Source organism: Chiloscyllium punctatum, chromosome 26 (assembly GCF_047496795.1).
Source record: "Chiloscyllium punctatum isolate Juve2018m chromosome 26, sChiPun1.3, whole genome shotgun sequence".
NCBI lineage: Eukaryota > Metazoa > Chordata > Chondrichthyes > Orectolobiformes > Hemiscylliidae > Chiloscyllium > Chiloscyllium punctatum.
This window is the reverse complement of record NC_092764.1, coordinates 78,678,186-78,691,624: the sequence shown is the minus strand read 5'-3', so window position 1 is coordinate 78,691,624 and position 13,439 is coordinate 78,678,186. Positions and strand designations below refer to the sequence as shown.

The 13,439-nt window shown below is 41.4% G+C and overlaps 1 protein-coding gene across 2 annotated transcripts in view; it reads right to left on the bottom strand.

Annotated features, from left to right (window-relative positions):
- glg1a (golgi glycoprotein 1a) overlaps positions 1-13,439 on the bottom strand; it is a 140,364-nt gene that overhangs the window by 34,165 nt on the left and 92,760 nt on the right. For both annotated transcript variants that reach the window (XM_072547752.1, XM_072547753.1), the window contains exon 11: positions 7,798-7,951. In XM_072547752.1, coding sequence (XP_072403853.1) covers positions 7,798-7,951 — 154 coding nt within the window. The remainder of the gene's footprint in view (positions 1-7,797; positions 7,952-13,439) is intronic.

The window sequence follows — 13,439 nt, the reverse complement described above, 5'->3', positions numbered from 1 at the left end:
CACTCAAATTATTACTACATTACGAATCTTTTCCTCCAAGACCATTGACTTCAAGAACACAATACATTAACAAACTAGTTCTTAAGAGATTAATAATGTGGCACATTGAGGCAGTCAAGCAACCAAATTAACATGCAGTGAGAATAATCCTTATCTTAAATGTTCATAAAGCCCATAATACTCAACAGAGGTTATAATACTTCAAGTATAGTATCAAGACACAAGGTTCACTCTTCATAAGTGCACCCATACCAATCTCATTCAGAAGTCCAGAAATTGTATCGTTACACATTAAACACAGCAGGTTTTTATAGACAATAGACAATAGATGCAGGAGTAGGCCATTCTGCCCTTCGAGCCTGCACCGCCATTCAATATGATCATGGCTGATCATTCCTAATCAGTATCCTGTTCCAGCCTTATCTCCATAACCCTTGACTCCACTATCTTTAAGAGCTCTATCCAATTCTTTCTTAAATGAATCCAGAGACTGGGCCTCCACTGCCCTCTGGGGCAGAGCATTCCACACAGCCACCACTCTCTGGGTGAAGTAGTTTCTCCTCATCTCTGTCCTAAATGGTCTACCCCGTATTTTTAAGTTGTGTCCTCTGGTTCGGCACTCCCCCATCAACGGAAATATGTTCCCTCCTGCCAGAGTGTCCAGTCCTTTCATAATCCTATACGTTTCAATCAGATCCCCTCTCAGTCTTCTAAACTCAAGGGTATACAAGCCCAATCGCTTCAGTCTTTCCGTGTAAGGCAATCCTGCCATTCCAGGAATTGACCTCGTGAACCTACGCTGCACTCCCTCAATAGCCAGAATGTCTTTCCTCAAATTTGGAGACCAGAACTGTACACAGTACTCCAGGTGTGGTCTCATCAGGGCCCTGTACAGCTGCAGAAGCACCTCTTTGCTTCTATACTCAATCCCTCTTGTTATGAAGGCCAGCATGCTATTAGCCTTCTTCACGACCTGCTGTACCTGCATGCTTGCCTTCATTGACTGGTGGACAAGAACACCCAGATCTCTCTGAACAGCCCCTTTACCTAATTTGATACCATTGAGGTAGTAATCTGCCTTCCTGTTCTTGCCACCAAAGTGGATAACCAGACATTTATCCACATTAAACTGCATCTGCCATGCATCTGCCCACTCACCTAACTTGTCCAGGTCACCCTGTAATCCCCTAACATCCTCATCACATTTCACCCTACCACCTAGCTTTGTGTCATCAGCAAATTTGCTCATGTTATTGCTGATACCATCTTCTATATCATTTACATATATTGTAAAAAGCTGCAGTCCCAGCACGGATCCCTGCGGTACCCCACTGGTCACTGCCTGCCATTTCGAAATGGAGCCGTTAATCACTACCCTTTGTTTCCTATTAGCCAACCAATTCTCTATCCAATCTAGTACTTTGCCCCCAATCCCGTGCACCCTAATTTTACTCACTAACCTCTTGTGTGGGACTTTATCAAAAGCTTTCTGAAAGTCCAGGTACACTACATCCACTGGATCTCCCTTGAAAATGATTGTAGTTAACTGTGATAACCATGAAGCACATTTACTCCAGAATAACAGCCAGATTTTAACTTTGATGAGCAGAAGTAGAGGACTGGTTTCATACACAGACGATTTTGACAAAAGTGTGTTTGATCATTGTCACAACAAATGTCATCATGGGACATAAAGTATCATGGTCAAGTGGTAGCATATTAGCATGTACAGAAGATTGGCTGGTTGGCAGAAAACAAGTATGGATAAATGGATCTTTGTCTAATTGACAGGATGTGACAAGTGGAGGCCCATAATGATCTGTGCTAAGACTCAGTTGCTCAAGTTTATGTCAATGACTTAGATGAAGGGAACAAAGGCACAGTAGCTAAATTCACAAGTAGAAAAATGTTATGAAAATGACAGAAGGAGATTGCGATTTGATAGACAAAGATTCATTGAATGGGCAGATATTTGGCAGTATTTGGAGTACATATAAAATATGAAGTTGTTCATTTTGGCAGGAGAACAAAAAACAATGTTAATTAAATGGAGAACAAGTGCGAAATTCAAAGGTGCAGAAGGAACTAAGTATATTAGTGCATGAAACTATATGCAGTTACAGCAAGTTATCGAGGCTAATAGGATGTCATCCTTTATTACAAGAGCAACTGAACATAAAATTAAGGACGTCATACTTCAACTTTCCAGGACATTTGTGAGACAACATTTTGAATATTGTGTAAGTTTTAGTCTTCTTATAGAGTCATAGGGTCATACAGCATGAAAAGAAACCCTTTGGTCCAACCAGTCTATGCCAAACATAATCCCAAAATAAACTAGTCCCATCTGTCTGCGCCTAGCCCATATCACTCCAAACCTTTCCTATTCATGCACTTATCCAGAATGTCTTAAATGTTCTATCTGTGCCCACATCCACCACTTCCTCGTGAAGTTCATTTCACACATAAACCCTTGTGTGTAAAAATGATGCCTCTCATGTCCTTTTTTAACTTTTCGCCCTCTCACTTTAAGAGTATGCCCACTAGTTTTGAACTCTGCCACCTTAGTGAAAAGACTTTTGCTACTCACCTCAAATATGCCACTTATGATTTTACAAACATCTATACAGTCACCCGCAAATCCTCCTTAACCTCAGGTGAAAAATTTCAGTGTATCATGCCTATTTAGCTAATTCAAACTCTCCATTCCTGGCAACATCTTGGTAAATTTCTTCTGAACCTTCTCCAAGATAATAATTTCCTTCCAAAACTGGGTGACCAAAACTGCAGACAGTATTCCAGACTGGTCATTCCTAATGAAGGGCTTATGCCTGAAATGTTGATTCTCCTGCTCCTTGGATGCTGCCTGACCTCCTGTGTTTTTCCAGCAACACACCCTTGGCCCCCATATCAATCCCTGTGGAACATTGCTGGCCAAAGGCCTCCAGTCTGAAAAACTATCCTCCTCCACCACCACCCTCTGTCTCCTACCATCAAGTCAATCACACCTACTGCTCTGCCCTCAATCAAGTACCCTCACACAAAACCATACTGATTTTCCCTAATCATTCCTTACTTCTACAAATGCATGTAAATTCTAGCTTTCAGAATCAACTCCAACAACTTATCTACCACCCATATCAGACTCATAGGTCCACAGTTCCCTAGCTTCTCCTTATAGCCCTTCTTAAATAAAGGCACAATATTAGCCAGCCACCAGTTGTCCAGCCCTCATTCATGGTTGTAGATAATACAAATATTTTTGCAAGGGGTCCCACAATGTGCTCCCTTGGAATACACTCAATCAGGTCCGAGAGATTTATCCACCTTTATGTTTTCTGATACATCCAGCACTTCCTCTTCTTGAATGTGAACTGTTTTCAAAACATCAATATTTACTTTCATGAGTTCTCAAGCCTTGATTTCTTTCTCCATAAAAATTAATGCAAAATATTCATTTATTATCTCTCCCATCTCCTGGGGTTCAACACAAAGACAACCTTGTTGATTTTTAAAGGGGTCCTACTCTCTCGAGTCATTCTGTTGCTCATGATGTAGTCATTCCTATAATGCAATAGTTCAGTCCTCGTGCGACCCCACACTGTACAAAAATTGTGCAATACAAATAACACAAAGTGCTGGTGACCTAACTTGGTTCTAGCCAACACATGATTTACAAGTTCGCCTTTTAGAAACAGAGCTCCCAATTCACCAAACACAATACAGCCAATTTGCATTAATGAAAGACACGTTACAGCAGAACTAACTGTATTTGTAGAATCTCTTTGGATAATCCTTAACCTTTTCTGCTCAGGATATCTCATATTCCATTTGCCTTCCTGATCTCCCTCTTGAGAATGTCCTTGCAATCTTCATAATAGAGAGATTCATTTCATCCCAGTTGTTTTTTTTATTCTTGACTGGGACCTCAGTATCTTTATTCAGGCATTGCTCCTTAATCTTACCAGATTTACCTTTGACTCTAGCAGGAAGATAATCCATCTGAACTCTCATTGTCACACTTTTGGAAGCCTCCCAGATGTCAAGTCATGCCTTCACTTGCATAGACAGGCAGGAGGCTGGAAGAACACAGCAAGCCAGACAACATCAGGAGGTGGAGAAGTCAACATTTTGGGTGTAACCCTTCTTCAGGACGGGGATGGGTGTGGGGGGAGCTGCAGATAAAGGGGATGGCGGGGGCAGGGTGGTCCCCCCCCCAACACCCACTCCCAGTCCTGAAGAAGTGTTACATCTAAAATGTCAACTTCTCCACCTCATGATGCTACCTGACCTGCTATGTTCTTCCAGTCTTCTGCCTATTTCGGGTTCCAGCATCTACTTTTTTTTGTCGCATCCCTTCACCTCCAAACAGTCTACTCCTCCAATCAACTTTTCAAAGTTTTTTGTCTCATACTACTAAAATTTGCCTTACTCCAATTAAGAATTTTAACGTTCATTAAGGCCTATCCTTTTCTATAATTATTTTGAAATTTAGGATTGCTAGTCCCTAAGCATTCCCCTACTAACACTTCAGTCACTTGTCCTGCCTTATTTCCGAACAGAAGGTCAAGTTTTGCTCCTTCTCTGGCAGGAACATTTACACATTGACAATGGAAATTTTCTTGAACACATTTAACAAATTCTTAACCATCCAAATTTTTAACACTATGGCAATCTCAGGCAACATTTGAAAAATTAAAATTCCCTACTACTACAACTATATTATTCTTATACATGAGATTTTTCTACATGTCTGCTCCTCAATTTCACTCTGACTACTGGGGGCCCTAATGCACAATCCCATCAGGGTGATCATCCCTTTGTTACTTCTAACTTCAACCCATATATTTTCACTGGACGATCCCTCTGAAATATCCTCTCTCATTACAGTGACAATGTTTCTCTCAATCAAAAATGCTACTCTCCCTCCACTCTTGCCTCCCTTTCAATCCTTCCTGTAGCATCTAAAATCCAGAACATGGAGTTGCCAGTCCTGTCCTTCCCTCAGCCAAGTTTGTCATAGCTCTGACATCCAGTTCCATGTTTTGAAACATGCCCTGAGTTCAAACAGCCTTTCTTGTAAGAGCCCTTGCATTGAAATGAATGCAATTTAATTCTTCAGAGTTACTCGTACTCCGATTTGCTCGTCAGTCTTTTCAAATTAATTTGCTCTTTTTTGATTCAGAACCATCCTCATCTGTCTTTCTATTTTCACTGTTACATAGGACCCCCCATCACAGGCTCTCGAAAAAGAATTAGAAAACCTCCCCACCTGGATACTGATCCCTTTTCGTACAGGTCTTTTCTACCCGAGAAGAGATCCCAATGATTAAGGAATCTGAACCCATGCACATTACACCATCTCTTCAGTTATTGAGTTATTTGTCTATCCATTTAGTCCTTCCCTCATTAGAGCTTGGCACTGGGAGCAAACCAGAGATTACTACTTGAGGTTCTGTGTTTTAACCTTCTCCCAAACCTCTTACATTCACTGTGCAAAGCCTTAACCCTTTCCCTAACTATGTAATTCCCAACAACGCGGTACAACAAGTTCCAACTTCTCTCACTCCCCTTTGACATTATGCTTCAAACATTTTTGAGATGTCCTTGATTGTGACACTAGGCAAGCAACAAACTATCATGCTCACTGCTGTGGAATCTCTTGTGTGCCCCCTGACAAGTGAGTCCTCCAATTCAAACCCACCTAACATAAGGTTCATTCTTAGTGTTGAAGATTTGACTGCGACTTCCATTTTCCTCTGAGATATCATCCCCTTCAACAGTATCCAAAATGGAATATTTGTTTGAGAAAGAAGTACCTTTCCTGTCAGTCAATCATCTATCTGACTGAACTTGCTGCATAATCACTTCTCTGAATCTACTAGTCATCACACTCTGTGTTGTTTGAATGCCCTCAGTGACGTTAAACCCTAAAAAGCTTTCAATAGCACCTCTATATAAAAAGAAATGACCCCCTTCCTTACTCACAGATTTTAATCTTAATCGTGCAAAGGATAAATAAAAAACTTAAAACAAAAATCAAACACTTATCCGAAACAATCTAAAAACTGTCTCAAGTCCTCCAACTGTCAGCTTTCAATCTCTGGATTAAAAAACTCTGCCTTCAGCCATCCAGATGTAGGCCTCTCCACAAGCTCCATATGTGAAAGCGATCTCTCCTTCACATGTCTTTCTGCTCAAGTTTTTTTGAAGTAAAAAAGATCCTTCTCCAGATGGAAGCTCAACACTTGGAAGTCTCTCCCACACAAACTCCGTTTGAAAAAAAAACTCTCCTTCGTGATGCAAAAGATCAAATAATTTTAAAGTAGAGGTAGACAGATTCTAATTGTGAAAGGGAATTTAAATTATTGGTGGCAGATGAGAATATATATTCATTTTAGTTTATATATTATACTGCACGACATAAATACTGAAAGAACACACAAGAGGGCAGTACAGTTGACAACACTATAGCACATCAGTTAACTTCCTTTACAACCACATGGAGAACTGTACTGTGCTATCCACAGGGAGGCTTTTTTTGAAGTCTCTAGCAGCCATGAGTAATAGGAAAAACACTGATAGCCAGGTGCTGCTGAACTCCCACAAACTTTAAGGTGCGATCAGAGGCAATGAACACATTAGCTTCTGGAAAACAAAATCATCTTGTGCAGGCTACACTAAAAAGTTTCAGAACATTATAGGGCTGCTTTAACATGTTGAAAGGTTTAAACCCCAATGTCATACCGTTGAGCATTTTACTGATGATTGTTTTAACCGATCCAACTCTGAAAGAGTCATGATACAGTAGAATGCATCACATTCCATCACCAACAACCTCTCCAAGTTGCAGGCACTAACTATGCTAGGCCATATATGGGAAATCAGATGAGTATCGGAGTAATTAGAAACACAGCTCCCAGTAAAAGGGAGTTTTGTGTTCTTCTTTCAATATCATGTACTTTCTTTGAAACAGTGGGAACCAGCAGTGCGCTTCATGTTGCAATCGCATTTCAAGTCCGCCTCACTTAAGGCCATATTCCAGAAAAGTCAGCACCCAAAAGAAGTTTCAGTCTCAGCAGTGCAGTGGTAAACAGTTCAATTCAATTGACTTTTAAGATTAAAATTTTATATCATGGGAGTGATCATGTGATAAAATACTAATCAGATGCAGAATTAATTCTTTCATGAAAGTGTTTTAAGCACTATTTACACATGCACATCTCACATTTACATGACATGCAATTAACCCAAGATGAACGAAATTATCAGTTTCTTGGGGCATCACCCTCCATATATAGTGCATTGAAACAAAAGTCAGAGTTTGCAGAAAATTACATTTAACAGCCCTTGGAGAAGCTCAGATGTGATCTCTTCAATGGCCAAGTAAGCTACCAAAGCTCCACGCCCAGATTCCTTTCAAAAACATGTGCAGCATAAGACCAGACATAAAAGCAAAATTAGGCCACTGGGCCCATCGAGTCATCCCCTCACTCTCATGCTGTGACCTCTGGTCCTAGTCTCTCCTACCAAGGAAACATGATCTCTACGTCCATTCTATCTCGGCCACTCAGTATTCTGCAAGTTTCAGTAAGATCCCCCTTCATTCTTCTCAACTCCATCAAATCCTCAAGACCAGTGTCCCGAACCACTCCTCAAATGACAAGCCCTTCATCCCCGGGATCATTCTTGGATTCCAAGTGAATTGTACTCTAAGTGGGATTATTGCAAATGTGCTGAACTGATACCGTCTTCTACACTTATCAACACTCAGCAATGGATGGTCTGCCTTCTTACCCTTCGTCCTTGTTCTTCTGTGCGATACGCATGACGATATAGGCAAGAAAACACTGCTCCAGGGGGCAGCATCTCACTGGTTTGATTCCAGCCCTGGGTGTGGCAAAGTCTGGAAGCATCGCCTTGGCACTTGCGATAAAGAACAGGATCGAGTCTAAAGAAAGAAACCATGAGATATTGTTAGAAACATAGAAAATAGGAGGAGAGGACATTGAGCCCATCAAGCTGGTTCTGCCAATTCAACATGATCCTGGCTGACTGTCTATTTCCTCCCTAAATATATTCAGTGACCTGATCTCCACAGCCTTCTGTGACAGAGATTTGCACAGGTTCACACCCGACAAGTGAAGAAACTTCTCCACAATCCAAAACAGAGGTCCCCATATCCCAAGACTGTGTCCCGTTGACCTGGAATGTTCTCTCCAGGACAGGAGAAACACCACTCCTGCATCGTGCCCGTCCAACCCTGTAAGAATTCTTAATGTTTCAATGAGATCCCTTCTCATCCTTTTAAACTCCAAACAGGTCCAGTTGATTCATTATCTGCTCTTATAACAAACCTGCCATTCCAGCAATTGGCCTGGTGAACCTTCGCTGAATTCCCTCTCTGGCGAGTCTATCTTTTCTTCAGCAATCAAACTAAAAGCACATATAATACTCCAGGTGTGGTCTTACCAAGGTCCTGTACAGCTGCAGTAAAATTTCCCTGATCCTCTCCTCAAACCCTCCAACAGTGAAGGCCAACATAGCTACATTGTCTTTCTCACTGCTTGCTGCACCTGGATGCTCGCTAATAATACACTGTCATTCTGGTTCTTCCTGCTGAATTGGATAACTCCATACTTCTTTATTTTACACTGCAGCTGCCATGCATTCGGCCGCTGACTCAAATTGTCTAAATCATCTTGCAGGCTGTTTATATTTTTCTCACAATGCTCAATTCCACCTAACGTTGGGACATCAAAATATTAACTTGTTTTCTCCACCCAAATCACTAATACATATATTATGCTAAATACTGGTCCCTGCATTACTCCGTAAGTTATTATCTGAAAATGGCCTACTCTTGGTTTCCTGTGTGACGGCTAATTCTCAATCCCTGCTTTGAAGCTTCATTCAGACTGTTTATACATGTGGATTTTCTGCACCAATATCATTTCTCACCACTGCATTGATTTCAGAGTCAGAAGGCAGAGCAGAGTTGTAAGCATATAACTAACTGACAGTGGGATACGCAGCCTTGTTTTCCAAGTCAGAGGGAGGAGCAGAGCTTTAAGTAAATAACTAACTGACCACATAGAGCAAATGAAACCAAACTGAAAAAGTGGCCCCACAGGAGAGCGGTTACCTGATTGGCTGATTGAAAATCGAGCCAAGATTTGAAAAAAGACACCCAAAATGAACTAGATTAATCAGGGATTAACTAACGAATATATTAATTAAGTAGAGATGGCTGGGCAGGTGATGTGCTGTAGATATATGATGTGGGAGCAGGCTGATCCCATTGCAAACTGCAGTGACCACATCTGTAAAAAGGGTAGGTTGTTCGAGGAACTCAAGCTCAGTCTTGATGAGCTAGAATCTGAGTTTCAAACAGTACGATACATCCGTGATGGGGAGAAGTACCTGGATGCTCTGTTTCAGGAGGCAGTCACACCTGGTAGATTAAGTACCACAAATTCAGTGGCCAGAGACAGCAGGGTGTAACTGTAAGTGAGGCAGCTAAGGGATCCAGGTAGAGGAGCCTCAGCTCTTGACCTTGTCCAACAGGTACAAGGAATTTGATCCCTGCATGGATAAGCGACAGAGCTGCAGGAAGGATGAGCCAGTTGACCATGGCACTGTGATACAGGAGGCACTCAAAAGGTCAACTAGTCGTTGTAGGGGATTCTATAATTAGGGGGATAGATAGTATCCTTTGTAAGCAGGATCGAGAGTCCTGTGTGGTATGTTGCTTGCCCAGTACCACGGTGTGGGACATCTCTGACTGGCTTGAAAGGATAGTGGAGAGGGATAGGGAGAATCCAGTTGTTGTGGCCCACATTGGAACAAACAACATAGGCAAGGGTGAAAGGAGGGGATTATCAAGCACTAGGAACGAAATTAAGGAACAGGTCCTCAAGGATAATAATCTTTGGATTACTACCTAGGCCACATGCAAATTGGATTAGGGATAAGAAAATAAGGGAAGTAAACATGTGGCTAAAGGAGTAGTGTGGGAAGGAGTCGTCCCATTTCATGGGGCATTGGCATCAGTTCTGGGACAGGAGGGATCTACACCAATGGGACGGTCTCCACCTGAACCCATCTGGAACCAGTCTTCTAGTGAAAAGGATAAATAGGGTGGTCGCTAGGACTTTAAACTAGTGAATCGGAGGAAAGGAAAGGGAAAGTGACAGGAAGTATGATGGTAAATAGAAAGAAATACAACAGGCTAACATGTGTGCAGGAGTGTTTAACTACATGGCAGACTATGAAAAGTTAAAATAAAGGGTAACTCAGTAGATCCTATTAATGAAGATGTTAGAATTCATAAAGTGGGTATATAAACTAACATAAAGGCACCTTATCTGAATTCTTGTAGCATTTGAGATAAGGTAGATGAGCTAGTGGCACAAATCATTGCAAATGAGTATGATTTATGATGTGGAGGTGTTGGTGTTGGACTGGGGTGGGCAAAGTTAGAAATCACATAACACTAAGTCATAGTTCAACATATTTATTTGGAAGTACAAGCTTTTGGAGTGCTGCTCCTTTGTTAGGTAGCTAGTGATTTAGTAGCCATTACAGAGACGTGGTTGCTGGATGGTTAAGACTGGGAGTTAAATATCCAGGGATATATTCAGAAGGACAGACAGGAAGGTAAGGGAGGTAGTGTAACTCTTATACTTACCAATGACATTAGGGCGGTAGTGAGAGATGATATAGGTTCTGTGGAGAATAAGTTTGAACCCATTTGGGTGGAAATTAGCAATTCTAAGAAGCAAAAGTCATGGATAGGCATAGTCTTTAGGCCACCAAATAACAATATCACATTGGGGTGGGCAAGAAACAAGGAAATAACTAATGCCTGTAAAATGGTACGGAAATGATCATGGGGTATCTTAAGCTACATGTCGATTGGTCGAACCAGGTTGGGTGAGGGTAGCCTTGAGGAGAAGTTCATTGAGTGTATCCACGATAGTTTTTTTGAACAATATGTAATTGAACTAAAAGGGGAGAAGCTATCTAAGATCTGGTCCTGTGTTATGAGACAGGAGTAATGAATTATATCATAGTCAGGGATTCTCTCGGAAGGAGCGATCACTGTATGGTTGAATTTAAAACACAAATGTAAAGTGTGGTGAAGATAAACTCCAATATCAGGGTCCTGTGCTTAAACAAGTGAGACTACAATAGGAAGAGAGAGAAGTTGGCTAAAGTAGACTGATAGCAAAGACTTCATGGTGGGACGGTGAAACATTGCTTTGAAAGTCCTCCACTGTTTGTCAAAGGTGTTCAACAAAAATATATACCAATGGAAAGGAAGGGCAGTAGGAAAAGAGGTAATCTGCCATGGGTGTCTAAGGATAAAAGAGAAGGCATGTGAAGTGGCAAAAATCAGCAAGAAACTAGAAGATTGGGAAAACTTTAAGGTCAACAGAAAGCCACAAAAATGCTACAAAGAAGAGTAAGATAGATTATGAGTGTAAACTAGCTCAGAATTGAAAAGACAGACAGAAGTTCCTATAAACATATAAAATGAAAAAGTGTGGCTACGGTAAACATGCGTCCTTCACAGGATGAGAAAGGGGATTTAGTAATGGGAAATGGCCATGGCATTCGAATAGGTATGTGTGTTGGTCTTCGTAGTAGAAGATACGAGTAACATGCCAGTAATTCACAAGGAGACAAAGGTAGGTGAGGACTTGGAAACAATCATTATCACGAAATAGGTAGTGCTAGGCAAGCTAATAGAGCTAAAGGTAGACAAGTATCCTGGCCCTGATGGAATACATCCCAAGGTACTAAAAAAGATGACGGGAGAAACTGCAAATGCACTTTCCAAAATTCGCTGGACTCTAGGGCACTTCCAGCAGATTGGTAAACAGCAAAGACGGTACAAAGGTGGTAGACAAAAGATGGGGAATTATAGACTGGGGGAAAATGCTTGAATCTCTTATCAAGGAAGAAATAGCAAGACATCGAGATAGAAATTGTCCGGTTGGGCAGACCCAGCACAGGTTCACGAAAGACAGGTCATGCCTATCTAATTTACTGGAATTCTATGAAGACATTACAAGCATAGTAGACAACGGGGACCCAGTAGATGTGATGTATCTCTATTTTCAAAAGGCGGTCGACAAGGTGCACACTCAAGGCTTGCTGCATTCGGTAAAGATGCATGGTGTTACAGTAATGTATTAGCATGCATAGAAGATTGGTTAACTAACAGGAAGCAAAGACTGAGGATAAATGAGTGCTTTTCTGGTTAGTGATCAGTGACGAGTGGTGAGCCTCAAGGATCAGTATTGGGAATGCAATTATTCTGTAGTGGGGAAACACTTGAATGTATTATCAAGGAAGAAAAAGCAAGACATCTAGATAGAAATTGTCCCATTGGGCAGATGCAGCATGGGTTCATGAAAGAATCTTAATGAAGGGCTTATGCCTGAAACATCAATTCTCTTGCCCCTCGGATGCTGCCTGATCTGCTGTGCTTTTCCAGTGCTACATTTTTCAGGTCTGATCTCCAACATCTGCAGTCCTGACTTTCTACCCAACCACAATTATTCACAACTTACATAGATGATTTGGAGTTGGGGACCATGTGTAGTTTAAGACGAGTGGTAGAGCAAAGTGTGCAGAGGACCGTGAAATTTTACAGAGCGACATAGATAGTTTACGTGAGTGGACAAAGGTCTGGCAGATGGAGTACCATGTTAATAAACATTTTGGTAGGAATAATAATAAAAAGGACTATGATTTGAATGGTAAAAAAATTGCAGCATGCTACTGTGCAGACGGACCTGGGTGTCCTTGTGCATGAATCACAGAAGGTTGGTCTGCAGGTGCAACAGATAATTAATAAGGCAAATGGAATTTTGTCCTTCACTGCTGAAGGGATTCAATTTAAAAGCCGAGAGGTTGTGCTACAGCTGTATAGGGTGGTGATGAGGCCACATCCCTACTTGAGAAAGCATGTACTGCCATGACAAGGAGTACAGAAGAGGTTCACTAAGTTGATTCCGGAGTTGAAGGGGTTGGCTTATGAGGAAAGACTGAGAAGACTGGAATTATATTCATTAGAATTTAGAAGAATGAGGAGGGATCTTACAGAAACAAATAAAATTATGAAGGGAATAAGTAAGATAGAAGTAGAGAGAATGTTTCCAATGGTGAGTGAAACTCAGACAAGAGGGCATAGCCTCAAAATTAGGGGCAGCAGATTTAGGACTGAATTGAGAAGGAACTTCTTCACCCACAGGGTTGCAAATCTGTGGAATTCCATAAACAATGAAGCAGGTGAGGCTTCCTCATTGGATGCTTTTAATGCTAAGTTAGATGACTTTTTGAACCGTAAAGGAATTAAGCGCTATGGTGAAAGGGTGGATAAGTGGAGCTGAGGCCACGAGAAGATCAGCATGATCTTACTGAATGGT